Source organism: Sinohyriopsis cumingii, chromosome 14 (assembly GCF_028554795.1).
Source record: "Sinohyriopsis cumingii isolate HCF-2022 chromosome 14, ASM2855479v2, whole genome shotgun sequence".
Taxonomy (NCBI): domain Eukaryota; kingdom Metazoa; phylum Mollusca; class Bivalvia; order Unionida; family Unionidae; genus Sinohyriopsis; species Sinohyriopsis cumingii.
The window spans coordinates 36,602,434-36,624,471 of record NC_142974.1 but is presented as its reverse complement, the minus strand read 5'-3'; the positions used below and the strand labels follow the sequence as shown (position 1 = coordinate 36,624,471).

The window sequence follows — 22,038 nt, the reverse complement described above, 5'->3', positions numbered from 1 at the left end:
CTTTGTTAACAGCTTGCACTTGGAGTAAGGAAGAACCACACCTGTATTGGATTCTAAAAGTAAAAGACTAAAGTCACTGTGACTGAAAATAGAAAATGATTTCAGCACAATAATTTGTTCTCTACCATCTATTGTCACCAATCTTTGTGCATGGCTCACACTTGTGGGTATAGAAGATCCCTGTCAATTTTCACATCAAAAGGTGTGAGATAAAAACCACTACATAAATGTGGACCAAACTTTGTAGATAGCTTGCACTTGGGTCAAAAGGTTAAAGATCAAGTTCACTGACTGAAAGAAGAAACACATTATTTTGCACAATAGTAATATTTCCACATCACATGTGGTAATGATGTACCCTATACATTTCGAGATTAAAAGGTCAAATGCCAGGGTTGCTATGACTGAAAGAACAAAAACGGTTGTCTGTGCAAAATTTTCAGTTAGCGACCAAGCATCTTTGCGAAAGTTGGCTGATTTGTATATTTAATAAGGTTCCACTGTATAGTTTTGTATCTTGCCCAGGGTTTGCTTTTTAAAGAAAAAGAAAAAAAATCCCATATTTACTCACCTGTAATCTTGGTTATTTGAGAAAAAGACCTGGTATTGTTAACTTACTTAACTTTTTTACAACAGGAAAAAAAAACTTAGAAAATCTTACCAGTGTGACTTAGAAAATGGGATGTTGGGCTACGGGGTTTGCACAGTTCTGATGTTTGATTTTGGAACATTTCATCTACCTGAAAATGTATTGCATTTTTTTACCTTTACCAGTTTACAAATAACTTTTGCTCAGCTTTGTAGCCAGGTATGTTATGTTTCACCTGTAACCTATGTACATGCATGCATGCATAAGAATTTTCTTTATCCGAAATGTTCATCAGTTGTTAGCGCAGTCTATCTAGATATCAGGAGTTTTGTACATGAGTTTAAGAATATTCTTGCAGTTGAAATAATCAAAATTATGTTTAATATCAAGAATTTGTAATTACTCAAAAATTGTATATTTGTTTTGTATCCAGGCTGTGCCGTTCATTAAGCCAGTGGACCTGAGTGTCGTCCCCAACTATACTGACTACATCTTTAATCCCATGGATCTCAGCATTTTAGAAAAGGTGAGAGAGGATCTAAGATCCTGTGAAAAGTTTTCTTTTAAAACTCTGAACATGGTTTCAGTCCAACCCTGTCAGTCAGCCTGCCCTGTTTAACCCTGTCAATCAGCCTGCCCTGTTAATATCACTGTCAATCAGCCTGCCCTGTCAATCAGCCTGCCCTGTTAACATCACTGTCAATCAGCCTGCCCTGTTAATATCACCACTTTTAAACAATATGATAGAGATGAACAAATCAGTCATCTATTACAAATCAGTGCATTTGTCTTACACATTTTAATGGAAGTATTCTGCATTTGGATTTAAAAGTTATGGACTTTTTAAATACTGTGTTTGTTTTGTTATTTTGGTAGGTATTGATTTTAGGAATTTGGGGATTTTTGAGGAAATTATTATAATTTTTATGGCTACTTAAATTCATCAATTGAATGAGGGGTCCCATTGCTTTTATAGAATGATAATTATTTTGTTATAAAATATGTTGTTCTGACAAGGACAGAATCCATGACAATTGGTACATCATAAAAATTGTTACACCATGAAAATTGGTACTCCATGAAAATCGGTACTCTGGAAAAATCGGTACTCCATGAAAATGGCACCCTGTCAAAATTGGTACTCCATGAAAATTGCTACTCCATGAAAATCAGTACTTCATGAAAAATTTACACTTTGAAAATTGGTACTGTTCATACAGTAGTAAATTCACTGTACGCTGTTGTTAATTCATATGATTTTGATTTTTAACCAGTATAAGGACAAATCTAGCAGATTTTGTTGTGATGAACAAATAGAGAATATTTTTTACTTGTTTCCAATAGCTCATGTCCCAGAGCAATGATAATTGATTAAACCAGCAGGCAGATTATGAATTATATTGTCATACAATGTTTGAAGAATTGTTGAACATTATTGGAGTAGTAACATCTTTAATGTATCATTTCTTGGTTGTATTTTGTATCTGCTCCATTTGGGCTGTGACTTGAGGAGAGGGTAGAGACTTGATGATTCTTTACAAATTTCGTTTTTTTGTGTGCACAGAACATCAAGAAGAAAGTGTATGGTTGTACAGAGGCATTCCTTGCTGATGCCAAGTGGATCCTGCACAACTGCATCATTTATAATGGCAGTGAGTATGCTCAAGATAAAACAAAGGGCGAAGAAGAAAAAAATGTTGTATTCATTTGTTTAACATTTCTTGCACAGAATATTCAACAAGTTATACCATAGCACATATAGTAGTCTCAACAGCTCAGGTATCATTCATATATATTCATATATACACACACACACACACACACACACACACAGATAGAGTGAGATAGACATGTGCAGACAAACAGAGGTGCATGGGTATTGCCGGTTTACAGCTGTATATTTTTCCAGTGGTACATAATGCAGTCATTTCTCACTGTGCTGGTACTTTGTAGTTTTTTACAGTAAGGAATGTTCATCAGTTTCTTATTAATTCTGTTACAAATTTAACAGTATTAAATTCTTAAGTTCAAGGACATTTTAGATACACACAGTGGTCCTATGCTATAATGAACATTGCTGTTGATAATTTCTGGCTATAGAGAATTTCCTGTTTGACCTATAAAGACATGCAACCATAAAATATATTTGTATAACAAGTTTTTATGATGAACCAACATATACATGCATAAAATAAATCTTGACAAAATGCCGTACTAAAGCATTCTTATGAATTCCAATTCATTGGTTTTAGAAAGAGACATTTTTTCCTCTGCTTTTCACGGTTCAGCCACAGTGCACAGAACTTTATCCAAAGTATATTAGAGAATAATTTTAATCATTCTGTATTTTTCAGCCCATCACAAGCTAAGCAGCAGTGCTAAAATGATTATCAAGATTTGTAAACATGAGGTAAGTTTGGTCACAATGATCTACACACATTACAATATGGCCTAAGTTAGGGGACAGTGATCTACATACATTAGAGTGTGAGGTAAGTTAGGAGTTCAATGATCTGCATACTTTAGAGTGTGAGGTAAGTTAGGAGTTCAATGATCTACATACATTAAAGTGCACAGTAAATGTGGGGGCAACTATCTGCATACATTACAGTGTGAGGTAAGTTTGGGGGCAATGATCTGCATACATTAGAACATGAGGTTAATTTGAGGAGAATGATCTGCATGCATTACAATGCAGACATGAGGTAAATTTGGGAGCAATGATCTAGATACATTACAGAGCAAACATGAGGTAAGTTGGGGGCAATGATCTAGATACATTACAGAGCAAACATGAGGTAAGTTGGGGGCAATGATCTAGATACATTACAGAGCAAACACGATGTAAGTTGGGGGCAATGATCTAGATACATTACAGAGCAAACATGAGGTAAGTTGGGGGCAATGATCTAGATACATTACAGAGCAAACACGATGTAAGTTGGGGGCAATGATCTAGATACATTACAGAGCAAACATGAGGTAAGTTGGGGGCAATGATCTAGATACATTACAGAGCAAACATGAGGTAAGTTGGGGGCAATGATCTAGATACATTACAGAGCAAACATGAGGTAAGTTGGGGGCAGTGATCTAGATACATTACAGAGCAAACACGATGTAAGTTGGGGGCAATGATCTAGATACATTACAGAGCAAACATGAGGTAAGTTGGGGGCAATGATCTAGATACATTACAGAGCAAACATGAGGTAAGTTGGGGGCAATGATCTAGATACATTACAGAGCAAACATGAGGTAAGTTGGGGGCAATGATCTAGATACATTACAGAGCAAACACGATGTAAGTTGGGGGCAATGATCTAGATACATTACAGAGCAAACATGAGGTAAGTTGGGGGCAGTGATCTAGATACATTACAGAGCAAACACGATGTAAGTTGGGGGCAATGATCTAGATACATTACAGAGCAAACATGAGGTAAGTTGGGGGCAATGATCTAGATACATTACAGAGCAAACATGAGGTAAGTTGGGGGCAATGATCTAGATACATTACAGAGCAAACATGAGGTAAGTTGGGGGCAATGATCTAGATACATTACAGAGCAAACACGATGTAAGTTGGGGGCAATGATCTAGATACATTACAGAGCAAACATGAGGTAAGTTGGGGGCAATGATCTAGATACATTACAGAGCAAACACGATGTAAGTTGGGGGCAATGATCTAGATACATTACAGAGCAAACATGAGGTAAGTTGGGGGCAATGATCTAGATACATTACAGAGCAAACACGATGTAAGTTGGGGGCAATGATCTAGATACATTACAGAGCAAACATGAGGTAAGTTGGGGGCAATGATCTAGATACATTACAGAGCAAACACGATGTAAGTTGGGGGCAATGATCTAGATACATTACAGAGCAAACACGATGTAAGTTGGGGGCAATGAGAGCAATAATCTCTGGGCTGAAGTTAATGCTGATCTGTTCTCCGGTGGTTAGAGAATTTGCTCATGGATCACCAAAACCAAGGCACCACTAATATGTTGTAGAAGTGAAAATTATCATCAGTCTCTATCATAAACAGTTAAAAAGTAGTTGTGAGTTGCAATCCCTTTAATAGTTAATTGATCTGTTAATTGATGACCCGCATTGGATGAAGTACAAAAAGTACTCGAGGCACAAATTGATAGGTGACAAACCACTCGAGTAAATTAATGTAATTAGTCAAAGCAGTCTTTGTGCATGTGGAACTAGCCTGATGTACTGCCCCCAAGCACATATTTCGTTACTGATCTTTACAAAAAGAACAGGGTCCCAGGCAATAATGACTAATTGGAAAAGGGTGCCAATTAATCTAGAATTAAACTGAACAGTGTGTTTTAGTATTTATATTATTTGTTCAACATTTAAGTGCGTTGTTCACTGACAATTCTAAACATGTGGCAGTATTTTCAAGGTACGCAGCCACGATCAAAATGACAGAGATTAGGTGATAATGAGAGAGCATGATCACAAGTATGATCAAGGGAAGAGAAATTATCAGATATACTGAAAATTCCAAAATGTCTGTAGTATGACCCAGCTGATGATGTGAAGTTGTCCACATTTGGCATAATATTGGGAAAAATACAAAGTGTGGGGGGTAATTCATTCTGAGTCATGGTGGTGAAATACAATTTGTATTATGTTGCAGTGATGTTAATGAACAAGAAATCTTGAATTAGAAACAGAACAGGCTTTCATTGGACTTTAGTAGGATGAGTAGAAATTGTATTTTGATGATCCTTTGGGTTAGTGAGAAGAAAAAAATCCTAATTTTGAGCCATGTAATCTGCATACATTACAGTGTAAATATGAGGTAAGTCTTGGGGTCATGAACTACATGCATTATAGGGCAAATGTGAGTTCATTCTAGGGGCCATGATCTACATTACAGAATAAATATGAGTTACATCTGAGGACCATGATTTACATACATTACAGAGTAAATACAAGTTACATCTGAGGACCATGATTTACATACATTACAGAGCAAATGTGAGATATGTCTGGGGGCCATGATCTACATGCAGTATACAGCAAATATGGGGCAAGTCTGGGTGCCATCATCTACATACATCAAACTTGCCAACCCTTATGATTTTGCCAGAAGTCTTATGAAAATGACCCTTAAAATGTTAACTAGTGGAATGAAAGCAAACACTATGGAAAAATGATTGTTCACAAAATATCCAGATAATTGGTTCATCCATGTTTGATTTGAATCTGTGTTTCATATTAGAATTAGTAGTATTAATCAGGGAACCAGACTAACTTGACAGCAAATGCTTTAAAATGCACATATTTTTTCATGCAGAATGTCTGTATTATCTGACCTTGATTATATAAAAAATTTAATGGTGTCCAGTAAGTGATGCATGTTGGGAAAATAAGCTTCATAAGAAGAGTTAATAATTAGCACAGAAGAATAAAACAGAGTACTCAGATTCAAGCAAATAAATACTGGAAGGGACGCTATTACTTTTATTGGACATCACATGCCAATTTGAGTGTCTTGTGTTGGGAGATATGATTGTGGTCATCATGTGAAATGGAAAAATATTCAAAGAGATATCAGATTGAGAGATATCAACAAGCCATTGAGCTGCATAGGGTTTTTAACTGAAGTTTGTGTAAATATACTAGTGGTAAATAAGGTCTACATGTACTTTTAAAAACTTTTCAGTTGAACATAATGTTTACTGTCACTGCATGCTTTGATTACCGAACCTTTAAATAAGTTTTTCAGCTTTACAATAGCAGTTTATGATATTTTTGTTACAAAGTAGTGAAAACTGGTCAAACATACAGAAAAAAATCAAATGCCTTACTAGAGATGATCTCGTCAGGGTTGGCAGGTCTGATAAATTACAGTGATACTTGCCACATGTTTTGAAAATTAACATGCAGTGGTTGGTAATAGCATTCAGGACAGGTCTGTTGACTGCATGAAAATTGATCTCCTATGATCTTGGTCTTATTGTCTGCCCTTATGATGATGCCTTGATGTATTCTAGGGTTGGAAAGATCTGTATAGTATATTTGATTTTCGCATTACTGTAGTGTTGTCTCTCTTTTCCTAACACACACACACACACACACTTTTTTATCGGGGCAAATAATTTCTACCGTAATTTTTCAGATGAATGAGATTGAGTTGTGTCCAGACTGCTACCTTAATTCCTGCATCAGGAAGAATGATGAATGGTTCTCTGAGCCTTGTGTAAGTACTTTCCCCTTCTTTGTGGTACCTGAAATCAGGATGTATAGGCAAATTCATTTTGAGTTGTAATGCATCTTTTCTATAATTCCAATAATTTTTATAGCATGCACTTGCATGTGCTAATGAAATGAGTATTGCTTGAAAAACATCTCAAAGTTTTTCATACCGAGACAGATTTTCATATAGGTGATGTTACCCAAGACCATTTTCCAAATTTATTTAAAATCATTGAATTTTTCACAGGGAGAAAGAGGTTTACAGTCATTTAGCAAAATACAAACAGTCTGCTTTTTTGAGTTTATTTCATCAATTATTATCCAGAATTTTGTACACGTTCTTGAAAATAACATTTTACATCAGTCGTGAACTACAAATAATGTTAACATTAGCATAAATACCACTAAGATCCCAACCATTTTCTAATCTGGCAGGATCACTGATGTGATTTTTTCTGTAGCAATCAAATACAGTAATGACATTGCCCTATAGTGCAAGTTTTTATACACGTCACCAATAATCAGCTATACTTTCATTCATTTATCATAAATCATTCCGCAAGTTCTGCTTGGTTATCATGCTGCTTTGGTAATTGGGAAGGTAATAAATGGAGTTGGGCATGGCTGGGGGAAAAAGGGATGGAAAATCTTTCATGGTTTGGAGAATGGTTTATTGATACTGCATTAATTAAGTTGAGTAATTAGCTTATTTGTTGCTAACATCTGGCATAAATGTGGAGATATGAAATAAAATCCTGGCTTTTTTTCCCCAGATGTTTGAGTTAACACATTTAATAACACTGTTGTAATCTTGAGTAATTAGGTTCTCGGTGGTTTTAGAGATTCAGGTGAAGCATAAAATTCTCAAATAATCGGGATAGGGCCCTTGAACAAAGCCAGTGACTGTAAACCTGACAAGACTGCCAAAATTGTTGCATGAGAACCCCATGTTAATGGGAGACCTTGACCTTGTACAAAATTCAGTCCATAAAGTGTGTGAATGGCAGTGCTATTAAAGCATGTATTATCATGACTGATGCCAATGGTATTGTTGCAAAATGCAACTTCATGAGTGGTATTCACCACAGCGATTGAGAAGTTAAATTAATTGGAAGACAGTGGAGAGGTACAGGTAATTATATTAAATGAATTGGAGGAAAGTGGAGATGTAAAGGTGATTATACAGTTAAATAAATTGGAGGACAGTGGAGATGTTTAGGTGATTATACAGTTGAATGAATTGGAGGACAGTGGAGATGTACAGAAAATTATACAATTAAATTAATTGGAGGACAATGGAGATGAACATTTTCAATATGGTCTCAGTTGACATGAAAACAGTCACCCTTAAACCATTTCATGTATGGGCTTATTAGCACACATGACAATTTGATTAAAATGGGCTTTGAGAAAGTGGGTCTGATATGCTTACTGTTTATTTATTGTTTAGTTATGCAAACCTGTATTCATTAATGGCATCTCATAACAGTACCCATAACTGATGCATTGTATGACAGCAGACCTGGATCCATTTTGATTTTTGCAGTTAGATGGGTTTTATGTACACAAGCAAATATAATTCTTTCAACATATTTATAGGGTACAACATGTTTTGTAAAGGTAAGTCTAAGCTGAAATCTTTGTTTGGTTTATGACATGAGGAAACGTTTTTGTTGAAAATTGGTTTAATTTTGAACTCGATAAAACTTCATGTCTATCCATTCAAATCTATTTTGTTTGTTTTTTTAAATCTGTCCATTGGACAAACAAGAAAAGTTTTAATTTTTGTTAGCCTCTGAGAATGTTCTAGAATGTTCTTTTGTCAGTTTGTTTGTTTGATTGCATGTTTGTTTGTTTCACACATTGAGTTTGGACAAAATCCATGACATTTTTCATTATGCTGTCAAGAGGCAAAAACATCCAAGTGACCTAAAATACTGAGAGCTAATGGGTACCTATTTTAATGGTTTTTGTGGTCAAGTATTTTATTTTCAAGTTTTATGTGGTCAAGTACTGATTTTCATGGTTTATATGGTCAATTTAAACGAGACATTTTAGATATGCAATGAACAATAATTTTCTTGTGGAATAAAATAAATGGCAACAATGGAACCACTTCCCAGGTCAATAATGACATCAGTACCCCCCAAAATGTTTTTTTTTTTCTACCTTCAAAACAATGAAAATTGATACCCACAGAAATAAAGGAATTAACAGTACATTTCATGCAGAAAATAATTTGACTTTTCATTTACAGTACAACATAAATTTTGCTAATATTTAGAATAAATTGACAGCAAATGAAACAAATACCATTATTTACACATGTACAGTGATTCTTCACTATAATGAGTCTTCATATTACGCAGCCTCTGAAATCTCTTAAATAAAACAGCCCCAATTACAGCAAGGTTACTGATATAACAAAGTCCCAGATATAACAAGTTCCCTAATACAGCTCAGTCCCAGATACATCAAGGTCCCTGATATAACATTATCATATCTATATGTCCAATTTTATTAGCTGAAGTCTATTTTTACGTATAATTTACCCCAGTTCATGACAGTACCATACACTTTATGTGTTATGGCATGGGACCCTTGTATAATGCACACCTTACTGCAGTGTACACGCAGTTAAGCATTCATATCAAATAGCAGCTAAATGTGCCACATGTAGATCACTTGTATCACATAGTAGGTATAGTTTTCCTATAATGTGTAAAGTTTAATATTTTTAATATTAACACATGTTAAAATATCACTTTATATGATTTTGATTGGTCCAAATAACCCCTTGAAGTTATTGTGCTGTATTCTCTTTATCGATTGGCTGCAATAGTGGGAAAACTTTTTTAACCCTGCCTTCTGGAACTTTTGTTTTCAACGAGCATTTTTCGCTGCCATTTTTTTAATTGACTCGCAAAAAGGAATTGGGGAGAAAATGGTCTCCTTTGCTTCAGTATGGCTAATTTACCCCCACATGGGTTTGTTATGTCATGTATAACATATCATAACATGAGGGGCCCTGAGTGGTCCAAAGCGTTTACCATTACAGATCACTGCCATCTCACCTGTCTGCATGGGTTCGAGTCTCAGGCTCAGCCAAAGTGGGTATGTGAGAGAGCTTGCTGGCAGCTTCTCATAGGTCAGTGGCTCTTTCTGGGGTTTTCCCTGGTTCTTCTTCCACAATTTATACAGGCTGCCATGTATAGCCTATCCTGTGCTCAAAATGGCTTTAAACCTTAAAGCAACAACAACAAAAATCATAACATGAAAAATGCTAAAACCACAAGACAGAAACAATAACAACAAATAAAAATAAGGGCTTGTGTGGGGTGGGGGTTGAATGAGGCGGTATATCTCTAGCATGGATTCCACCCTATATACAAGATTTAAACATTAACTTACAGAAGTAAATAAATTTACCTCTGTTCACAGAAGAATATGGACAAAAACCGGTCTCCAAACTGACAGAAGTTTGTCCAACCACTGCCTATATATGCTGTTAATATGTGATGCAATTCAGAGTCAAAATGAAATTTGTGTCCATATTCTGTAGTCTACTGTTCCAAATCAAACAATGCAAATATCCATCACAAATACAATACAGTAAATATGGGAATTTCTGCATCCAGTAAACCATCTTTTACATGAATATCACAATATCAATGATACATTTAGTTGTGAAAGTGAAAGTGAAAGTAACGCTATAAGGCTATGTAAACATGGATCTTCAACTGTACGGGTAGTGCATCAAACATTGCAACATCAGACACATTGGACATTCTGTGTTGAACAATGATTTTTGTTCTGTGTACATTTTTCTTCATATTCGGAAGGATGCTTGTTCCTTGACTATTTTTACATACAGCAAATGAAGGTGCAACATAAGTCAAAATGAACTAAATTATTCATTCTTCTTTCCAGCTAAATAATTTCCACTGAAATAAACACTGTGTGATAACAAGTATTGATTTAATATAAATTTATGAAACTTGTTGATTAATGTCCAGTTTTTGCTCACCAAGGCTCACAACTCGTTTCATAAATTCAGTATTAAATCATTACCCGTTTGAGATCCTCTGTGTAGAATGTACAGTGGGGATTACAGTTTGCCTAATGACATGGTGCATTAGTTTTCAGAACAAGAGAGTCAGATCAGAGGAATGTCATTTAGCAACAAGAATGGTAGTCAGTCACCTACATAACTAAATCCTCAGATGGCAATAAATAAAGTTTGTTGTCAAATATTACTACATGTGTTTTTCATTGGATCCTATACAATGTTAATATGAAATCTAAACTTGTGACACCGCTTACATAGACACCTTTAGGGCTTGGAGAAAATGAAATGGCATTCTCAAAATGCCAGTAGCTCTGTAATACACCTGCTGTAATCTCCCAGGGCAACCAGCTACTTGTTATTTCCCACTGTACCTTCGTTGAGGAACACCCAAGTACCCATTACTTTAAATTCTTTACTAGTACCAGCTGCTTGCAATTTTATGGAATGCGCTGTGATGTCTGTATCTTTCCATCGTAAGGAAAACTACACAGTAATGAAGAATTCTACATTTCTCGAAATATTTAATGTGAGAATATGTTTAGTCCACACTGTGATTGTTATCATATACCTGTAAACTAATGCATTTAATTAAGAAAAACTTTGTAATTGTTATCATATACCTGTAAACTAATGCATTTAATTAAGAATAAAAACATTGTTCAAAATTAGCACATATTTCTACCTAGTTTGATTATTATCTCGTTGCATTAGCATGGTATATTGCAACACTGTCCATTTGTCTGTTCACCCATCCACTGTCCTTGGACATGTCTTCTAAACTGGTAATGGTAATTCACCAATCTTGGTAATATGTAATTTGTCCATGTGGTAACCATGAGTGAGAGGGATGCTTTTAGGTCCCTGTTAGAGGTTTTGAGGTCATTTTTGTACAAATTGCAGTTACAGTGTCATTTCTTAACATTTTTTACCACACTGTGAACACGCAATCATAGCACAAAGACACATAACATGTAATTCATTTAGCACTTCAACCCCCAGGTCAAGATCAATGGGTTGGGGAAAGACACAATAAAAACCTTGGAAATATTCAATGGCAAGCTGTAGAAATAGCTCCTGTTATTTAAATGGGATTTCTTTTTCTTCTTTCAGAGGACGCCACATACTTTAGTCTGGGCTAAGCTGAAGGGATATCCATTTTGGCCAGCAAAGGCAAGAGATTGATTTTTTATACATGTGGAACAAAGTTCATTGTTATAATCTTGGTATTGTCAGCATCTGTATATTGAAGGTAATCAACTAGAAGCACATTATAGGAGTAAAAGTTGATCCTTACCTTTCTTGGATTATTTTGCCCATATCGTACATGAGGTTTACTAGTTGACTACATTTGTTTGTCCTTAAGTTTTGAAAGTGGGGTTGATGTATCAGTTATAAACTTTCTTGCATGTAAATTGTCAATTTGATCATCTTTGCCAAATACTGAACCACACTCATGGTGGTTTTGACACTAGTTAACTACCAACCTCATACATACCTGCCATAACATACTACATAAACAAACAAGATTTTTTATTTACAGACCCACACCCCAAAAACATTATTTTATTTCAGTCATTTTACCCCCTCTCCCACCACCACCACCAAATGTCAGAAGCATGTTGTCTGTATAAACCAGTAAACAATCCTGCTTAGGGCCCATGTAAAATCCTGCTTAGGGCCCATGTAAAATCCTGCTTAGGGCCCATGTAAAATTATCCTTGAGGCAGTTTATGTAACTGATTATTATGGAGTCGATTGAAATATAAAGCAGTCATAATCAACCCTTGTTCCACAGATTACTTATTTGGCTGAGACTAGCTAGGATCACATCATGTTAAGTCCCTTGAGCACTGCAGATGGAGATCCAATTAGCTAATTTGCATTGGTCAGGTACTGTAAGTAGAACAACACAGATTGTTTGAGTTAGTTACAGTACGATTGTAAAGATGCTTGTTGAAAAACAAATGTTATTTCTCATCAGTTCCGTAAATGAGAATTTTTATAAAAAATTTGTGAAAGATAGCTTACTCTCAGTTGGATGATTCCAGTTAAGTCACATGCTCTTACCCCCTTGGGACCTCAAAACAAACTTTTTGAGTCCCCAGAACCCCACAACACTGCCTGATAATATGGCAGGTATGACAAAGTACACGTATTTGTTGTTTTGTACCCATTATGTTCTGCTCTGAGATGATGCTACTAGCCAATCAAGACAGTTCATGGCCTAGTTTTCAAACTAGGTATTGCTGTAATGGCATCACTGATGTACTGATCAGTGATCCGAGGTTTTACTAGTTGCTGGCCTGCATTGTTCATTTGCCAAATTAGTTACCAAAGAATTCAGCCATCAAGCATGGGCCTATCACGGAGAATTTGTCAATTATTTCTGATATTAAACCAAGTCAATGCAAAAGTTCAGAGACACGAGTACTATGATCATTCTAATTAGAGTATGGTTGTCACCATTAATTTGATAATAAGTTAATCTGTATATGTGTTAAAAAAAATTGCAAATACAAACTGTATGAAATTGACATTTTATCAAGACATTTTACAGGCTTGAATATTATCCAACTATGTTTAACTACAGTTTGCATTATCTCAACCCCAGAATTTGATGTAAGAAAACGAGCTGATAACTGTTTGTGTGTTGAATCAATGAATGCAGGCATTTCATTCAGTTTGATCTGGTGCTGGCATGATTTAAACTTACATTTCTGTTTCTTTTGCCAATGTTTGCAGTTGCGGTTGATACATACAGTAGTATTTGCCAAATTGTTAAATGCATAAAACCATGAATGAAAAACAATACTATCAAAGACAACTATCAGGATACATTCTATGCTGAAGACTGCTGCTGTGACACACACACTATATTATTGTGATGTTGACTGTATTAAAGTCAGCTGTCATGTTAGATAATAGTGAAGATAGCTGTTATGATACACACTGTATTGAAGACAGCTATCATGATATTCTGTGTATTGAAGACGGTTATGTACACAATTGAAGACAGCTGTTGTGATACATTGTGTTGAAGATAGCTGTCATATACACTACTGAAGGTAGCTGTTGTGGTACAAACTGTATTGAAGACAGCTATCATGATACACACTGTATCGAAGACAGTGATCATATATACCATTGAAGACAGCTGTTATGATACATTATGTTGAAGACAGCTGTCTTTATACATATTGTGATACCAACAACTTCGTATACCCAGTTCGTATAAAATATAAAATTTGCACTGGTATATCCAGCAAAATATATATCTCAGGAAATTTAAAAATAATGTATATTTAACTATTGTTAAATATTTTGGAAAACTTAATTATTTATGGTACCACATCATATGGCGACTAATGGATGCACTATGACATTGTTTCTGCTGTGGAAAATATTGACATTTAGCCAAGAAAGTGTCCATTAGTTACAGGTGTATCAGAACACAGAGTATTCACAATTTAAAAACATGAAAATGTGAATAAGCATGAAGTTCTTATGTGCATAAAAGTTTCTTTTTTCATAATAATATTTATCACCTGACTACCATTTATAGATAGAACGGGTCAGACTGGTGTCAGGATAATGTGACTGGGTGGGACATCATGCTACATGTGTGCGGCATGATGCCCCAGTGCTAGACATCACTAGAAAACTGTCACACTGCAGACATCGTAGCGATATGACTGAAAAATTGTTAAAGCTACGTTAAAAATCCTAATCATACATACATACATACATACATACATACATACACACATACATACATACATACATACATACATACATACATACATACATACATACATACATACATACATTCATACATACATACATACATACATACATACATACATACATACATACGTACATACATAGATACATACATACATACATACATACATACATAGATACATACATACATACATACATACATACATACATTGATTAATACATACATACATACATAGATACATACATACATACATACATACATGGATACATACATACATAATTTGACAACTGGCAGCAAATCAATTTTTTAAAAAAATCCAAATCCATTTATAGAAGTTAATATACCCATATCATTAACATCATGGTAAGGAAAGTCATAACTATAGGGTATATAAATGTATTTGAAAGTCATTTTACTGCACTATTCTGAGGCTTGGTAACTTAAATATGTATTTTTTTGCCATGCAATATGTAGAATCATACATTTATGCTCTTCTTTGAAATAAAATTTATAAATATCATCAACAAATAATTTAAGTCTATTGGTTGCCAATAAAGATTTAATTTATTTGACTAGTTTCATTAATTTCATTTTAATTGAGTGCTTGTGTAAGATCTTGTATAGTAACAAGTTTTCCTTGTTTTGGACAGGTGTTAAGAGAGGTTGATGGAGAGGTAGACGTTCGTTTCTTCGGGGCTCATGACAGGTGAGTTACCTTTATACTATCCTTATTTAGCTTTTGGGGGGACAAGTTGTGATAAAATCTTGTAATCACTTTTTAAAAAAATTAATTACTCGTTTGCATAATATATGATGTACATGTATTCCAAGAACTGATTTCATTCATGAATACTATCTGAACTTTGCTAAACATGATAAGATACGTGTATTAGCAAGAGAATGTATTTTGTCAAATGATTAAGGATTGATCAAAAGAAAGATTGAAAAACTTCCAAACATCTGCATAAGCAAATGTTACATGGAATTTTAATGGAAAAGTTTTGCCTGATGACTAGTGGTTGGTTGGCTTGGGGTCTGGTATGGGGGATGGTTGGCTCGGGGTCTGGGGGTTAGTTCTTGAGTATTTTTACAGTGTGCTGTTGTATTTATGTCTTTATGAATTTCAGATCTTGGGTGCCGCCTTCTCAGTGCTTTCTTCTGTCCAAGGCAATCCCTACAGCGCTACAGAAGGGGAAGAAGAATTCTGGGCTGGATCAGGCCATGAAGGAGCTGGACCTTCATATAGAGAAACTCAAGTAATTTGTATCAAATTCACACCTCTAAATTAGAATTGAATAAATTGGATGTTTTTTTTATTTCTTGGTGCATTTTTTAAAATCTGATGGGATTTTTTTATAAAGATCACAAAACATAAACTTACAATAGCAGAAAGAGTATTGACAATCATAACACTAATCAGGTAATTTATAATGTGTCCAATGGATCAGTAACCAATACTCATTTAGGCATCATCACAAGATATGGGCAAAAAATCCACTTTTTTCCTTTCTAGCCTGTGGCAGCTTGTGATAAAATTTCCTTGATTCTGATGACTGTACTTTACTAATCATTGTAAACCAGAGTAAAATCTTGGAAAGATCATCCAACATCATCTTCATGTTGTCTGAATGAGCCAATCATTTTCTCTTTCAGTTGACAAAAAGGGGACATTCATTAATATAGATTGTTTCATTGTGTTGATGAAGTATTATTGCTGATATTTATTAAGAAGAAAGGAGGAAATGTTGTAGGTAGCCTTGGGTGTAAACAGAGTATAGAAGATGTTTGCCCACGGCTTATGATGATATAATTTAGGGTGCATTTCTTAGCCATAGGGCTCTATCTTAGTGATTGTTTTCTCGATCAAATAATATTATTTCAAATGTGCATGAAAACACCCAGAAATTGAAATTATATATACATATATATTGATTGAATGTACCATCATAAAACAGGCTGTGCTTATGGCAGAAACAGTGCACTCACAACTTCAAACTAAATTTTTAAAGTTAAATTGGTTTGTCTCATTTGAAAACATTTGGAAGACATTCTCAGTATTTTTAGTTCATTTATATGCTTAAATACATAAATATGTTGCATATATAGAACTGTGCTGTAATTATCAGTATACAGCAGACACTTAACAGCAAGCAGGATGAGCCCGGATGTGCTGGAGCCAAACGTGCCAGCGAATCGGGGTCTATACCATCATTCAGAATTCGCACCAACCTAATGCAGTACGATAATATTTCCTTTTTCAAATACCCGTAACCCAGTCTTTTATGCAGAATGTCTATATACACATTTTGGTCCCAATAAGTCTGTTTGATTGATGATCAGATGTGTGTAATCTGGTCATCTCCTTAAATTTTAGTCCCAACAGTCTTCAGTTTAGGAAATTAAATTGTACTGCCAGATTTACCCTCCTCACTTAACATGGATCATTTCGATTACTTGTATATTTCCATTCAATGTTAAGTTTGAAATTTGTAAAACTCATGTTGGTTGAATCTTGACATAGTGATCCTTTTATTGATATATTCTTGCCTGTCTGTCCAAACCCAAGATTAACATTACTGTTGAAGTCATTTATTTTTTTTTATGTATACTTTTTCTTGTTAAATATGTGAGATTGACTAAAGTTGTTCTCTTGGTAATCAAATATTGCTTTATATTTCAGGAAGAAATTTGGAAAATTTGAGTATGCACCATTTCGAACTCCATATGACAGGAACAACTGTTACAAGCCAATTCAGCTGAAGCCAGGAAAAAACATCATCAAGCGTGCTTTAAGTTCAAGTATGTCATCATCAAAAAAATTCCGAAAAAGTTTGCCAAAAAGAGTGGTTTTGTCTCTTTCGACAGAAAATCAGATGGGATCACCATCTGCAAAACAGACTGTTTTGTCGAGAACTGCTTCAGCGCTAAAGAATAAATACAGTTCCTTTGTACCAAAAAAGGTGTCGTTAGTAATTGGGGGTAAAAGCATTGCATCCCATGACAGGGAAACAAAAGAAACTGAGACCAAGGAAAATCTTGTGGATAAACTGAAACAGAAATTGAAAGAAATGAATGATATGGAAGATGTAGATGTAGAAAATGATAGCGATAAGCCTCAAGTTGTTATTGAAAATGTAGAATCAGATGAGTTGATTGAACCTGTTGCTAAGCTGCAAGGAAATAGTACTAACATGGAATTAGGTGGGAGTACAGAAAAAGATGATGATAGTGCGAAAGCCAGCAAGGACAGAACTGAGGATAAAATGGATCACTGTGAAGACAATGAAATGGATGAAATAGATGGAAAGGTAGGGGAAAAGAACAGCATTCATGAAAGTGTTGTTGAAAATTTGAACTTTAACGAGTTGACAGAGAAGCTTTGCAACAAAAAGTCCAAAACTGAAGAATCTGCAGATTCTGAAGAGGAACAAACTGTTGTTTCTTTGTCAAAACCAGACTTTGAAGAAAGTTTGCAAAAGACTATTGATGAATGCAAAGCTAAATTGGGATTATCCAGTGATGAAGAAATTCCTGAAGCTGTAAGAGAAGTATTTAAGGATATTTTGGATGACAGTGGGAAAGAGGATTCTGATAAACTTGACAAAAAACAGGAAGACTCTTTGTTAATGGAGGAGAAGAACAATAGCAGACAGGAAGACTCCTCAGTCACTGAGAAGGAGAAAGTGAAATCTGTTACTGTGTTAAAGATTGCAACAAGTCAAAAGACTATCAAAGATTCATTTGAATCTAAATTGGATATGCATAGCAAAGAAATTCATAGCGAACAAGGACAAAAATTGGCCAGTGTTAGCAAAGAAACTAGCAGCTCTAGTGCTGTGTGTGGCCAAAAGAATCAAGTCAGTTCCAGTGAAATCAGTCAGAGCTCAGCCAGTTGTAAGACAAATTCATATCGTGAAAGTACAGACAAATCTAGGGATGAATCCAAGGATTTCAGCAGTATCAAAGCTGCAGCTGAGTCTTCCATTGCAAAAATTAGACCTGAATCTACCTCTAAAGAATCAGTTTTAATACAAGATTCCCAGTGTAGGGAGATGGATAGGAGAAAAGTGACTTCTCAGACTAAATGTATTCACAGTGAAGAGGAGACTAGTTTAGTGATGGAAGTTGATGAGAGTGACTCAGAGAATGATTTGAATAGACTCCTTATTGACCTAGATACTGAAGGGGAAACTGAGATTGTCAAGAATAGGTCCGTCTTTAAGAAGGACAAATCTAAACAGAGCCAGGAGACTAAGTTGACAACAGAGTCTCCTGATTCCACACAAGATAAAAATGATGTGCAAATCAGTCCGACATCAGAGCCAGAGAAAGAAAAACTGGAGACACAGTCTGCTTCCTCAAAATGTCCAGAAAAGGGGTGTGTTATTTATTTAAATTCTTAAAGGCATTAATTTCATACCAAAACAAGTTAAAACTGTCACTATATTTCCACGCATAACATTTTCCTGGCTTACTAGTTTTATTGGTTGCATTAAAACACAAATTTCAACACCCAAAGAAAAATTATCTTCCTTTGGAAACAGCCGAACCATTCACATATCCACGAATTTATCCATAAAATTCATAAAAACACATTAATTTGCAATATTTCACTTGGAAATAATCATAAAGTATAAAACTGATTAAAAAATAATAACAAATAAGTGTTTATGTTCAGCATGTGAATCAAGTTCTTCATAAATATTTTGTTAAAGATTTTTGACAAATTATTATAACTCCTGTTTTCATTTGATGATTAAACACAAAAATGATACTTTTGAAAACACTACAGCAAATCTTCTGTTACTTTCACTTTTATGCAATATTACAAGTTCCGTGAATTGAATGAATTGGCACCTTAGTAATTTGAATTTTTCCCGCATGTTTTCAGATTCATTTTTGTTTCAGAAAGGCAAGACATTATTCACAATAGTTGTCTGTCTTGCATTCATAATTTTACATCAGCTATGGGGTAAAATATTTTTAAATGGCAATATCTTTTGTTTTCATCAGAACAGTCATCAGACTCTGCCCACAAATGCATCAAGGAAAATCACTAGGAATTGTGTATTAAGGAACAGAAAGGTCATGGTCATAAGAAGCAATTGTTTGTATATTGTGATGTTGGTCTGTCCTTAAGGTTTTGGAACTGGCAGATCTGTTTATTATTGACAAGTATGAATTGGCAGTAGTATCATTGCCATTAATGAATTGGCAGTAGTATCTGTCATTGCTCATGATGAGTTGGCAGTACTAACTGCAATGGCCATTAAAGAATTCGCCATACTGTCATTGCCATTAATGAATTGGCAGTACTTTGTCATTGCCATTAATGAATTGGCTGTAGTCTGTCATTGCCTTTAATGAATTGACAGTACTGTGTCATTGCCATTAATGAATTGGCAGTACTGTCTGTCATTGCCATTAATGAATTGGCAGTACTATCTGTCATTGCCATTAAGGATTTGGCAGTAGTCTGTCATTGCCATTAATGCATGGATAGTACTGTCATGCTATTAATGAATTGCCATTACTATCTAGCATTGTTATTAATGAATTGGTGGGACTATCTGCCATTGCAATAATGAATTGGCAGTACTGTCAGACATTGCCATTAATGAATTGTCAGTACTATCTACCATTGTTGTTTATGAACTGACAGTGCTTTCTGTTTTTGACATTAATAAACCAACACTACTATTTTATTGCCAATAATGAATGTTCCTGATACTAGGACTGCAACAACATCATCAGTGGTGCATCAGCATATAAATGGAGACAAAATACAGGAGCAAATGGAGTGAAGTACCTTGCCCAGTAACACACTTTGTTGGCCGACCGAATCTGGTATGAGTAGAATTCAAGCTCCACTCTTGAAGTTGGGATGCCAGCACACTTACCACTGAGCCACAGCAGCTCCTGTCTTATAATTCCAATAAAATTACAGTGAATCTCTTAATATATGGATATCAAATTTCATTATTTGGTTAGAAAATGTATATTCATTGGCATTTCATATCATGGATTTGTCATTTGAGGAGAAAAACCCAAAACAAAACTAATGTAAAATAATCATTAATGATTTTTATATCTTCTGTGCATATTTGAACATACTTAATGCCTATCACTGTAATTATATTCATTATTTAAATTAGTCTTTGGTTATTATTATAGCAGAGATTCTTATACCTAAATCAAACAGGATTACACAACCATGTACATGTATGTAATAGCTTAATTATACTGCTTGTTTGAAGACAGCAATTACTTTCTCAATGTATTTAAAGACTGCAGTCAAAACAACAGTTCTTGACAGTTAGGAATTAGCTAATGACAGCAAACCCAACTTGTTTAAACCATGTTTCTATCTTCTCTATTTGTAGACTGCTCTGGTGGCCTAGTAGTTAGAGCGTCCACCTTGGATGTGGGAGGTCTTGGGTTCGATCCCCAGCCAAGTCATACCAAAGACTTTAAGAAAATGGTACTAACAGCTGCCTTGCTAGGCGCTCAGCATTAAGAACTTAGTGTTAGGACTGGTTGGCCTGGTGTCAGGATAATGTGACTGGGTGGGATATCATGCTACATTTCTGCAGCATGATGCCCCAGTGCTAGACATCACTTTAAACTGCCACACTGCAGACATCATAGCGATATGACTTAAAAACTGTTAAAGCTGCGTTAAAAATCCAAATCACACACACACACTCACACACACACACACATTCCATATGTAAACAGTTCTGTCAAAACAGAATTTCTAACTCGGGTATCACATTGGTCAGAAAGTACTAAACTTGTTATGTCCTTTGATATATCAACAATTGATCATGTGTTTCTTAAAAAGAGTCATTCTTTTATTTATCTGAGCAGGAAAGAAACCAAGGCTTTTACAGGTGTCAGCTCATCGGCAACAAACACCTTATCCGATGAAGAAGACTCAGATGTAGTTATCGTTGAGAAACTGAATCAGAACAGCGACCCAAAATCAAAATCTAAAGACATTCTCTGCAAGTTCTCAGAAAAGGTAAGGCTGGTTGGGCGTTAATGGGGCACTTTCAACACACCATTGACTATATCATGTTAAGGAAGTATGAAACTTTTGCTTGGCCCAGTGACACACAGAAGCAGTCAACCCAGCCTTGTCAGGGTGGGTATTGAACTATCAACCTTTGAATCATGAATACAGTGCTCTAACAACTGTGCTGCCATAGCTTTCTCAGACAAGGAAAATATCCACAGAAGCTTTGCGTGATGATAAGATCTAAGTATACTTTATTATAAGTTGATTCAAACTGCAGACATATATCCTGATTCACTGCAGCATAATGTACCTGCAGGTCATGGTCTGTGTTGTCTGTTCTACTGAGCACTCTCAAGAAACTATAGAATGCAGGCACATTATGTGAT

At 35.2% G+C, this 22,038-nt stretch overlaps 1 protein-coding gene across 6 annotated transcripts in view; it reads left to right on the top strand.

Annotated features, from left to right (window-relative positions):
* Positions 1-22,038, top strand: part of LOC149783585 (MYND-type zinc finger-containing chromatin reader ZMYND8-like) — a 148,562-nt gene that overhangs the window by 101,760 nt on the left and 24,764 nt on the right. For all 6 annotated transcript variants that reach the window (XM_089931842.1, XM_089931845.1, XM_089931844.1 and 3 more), the window contains 9 exons: positions 1,023-1,115; positions 2,154-2,241; positions 2,944-2,999; positions 6,744-6,824; positions 12,000-12,059; positions 15,282-15,337; positions 15,759-15,887; positions 17,312-19,009; positions 21,502-21,655. In XM_089931842.1, coding sequence (XP_089787968.1) covers positions 1,023-1,115; positions 2,154-2,241; positions 2,944-2,999; positions 6,744-6,824; positions 12,000-12,059; positions 15,282-15,337; positions 15,759-15,887; positions 17,312-19,009; positions 21,502-21,655 — 2,415 coding nt within the window. The remainder of the gene's footprint in view (positions 1-1,022; positions 1,116-2,153; positions 2,242-2,943; positions 3,000-6,743; positions 6,825-11,999; positions 12,060-15,281; positions 15,338-15,758; positions 15,888-17,311; positions 19,010-21,501; positions 21,656-22,038) is intronic.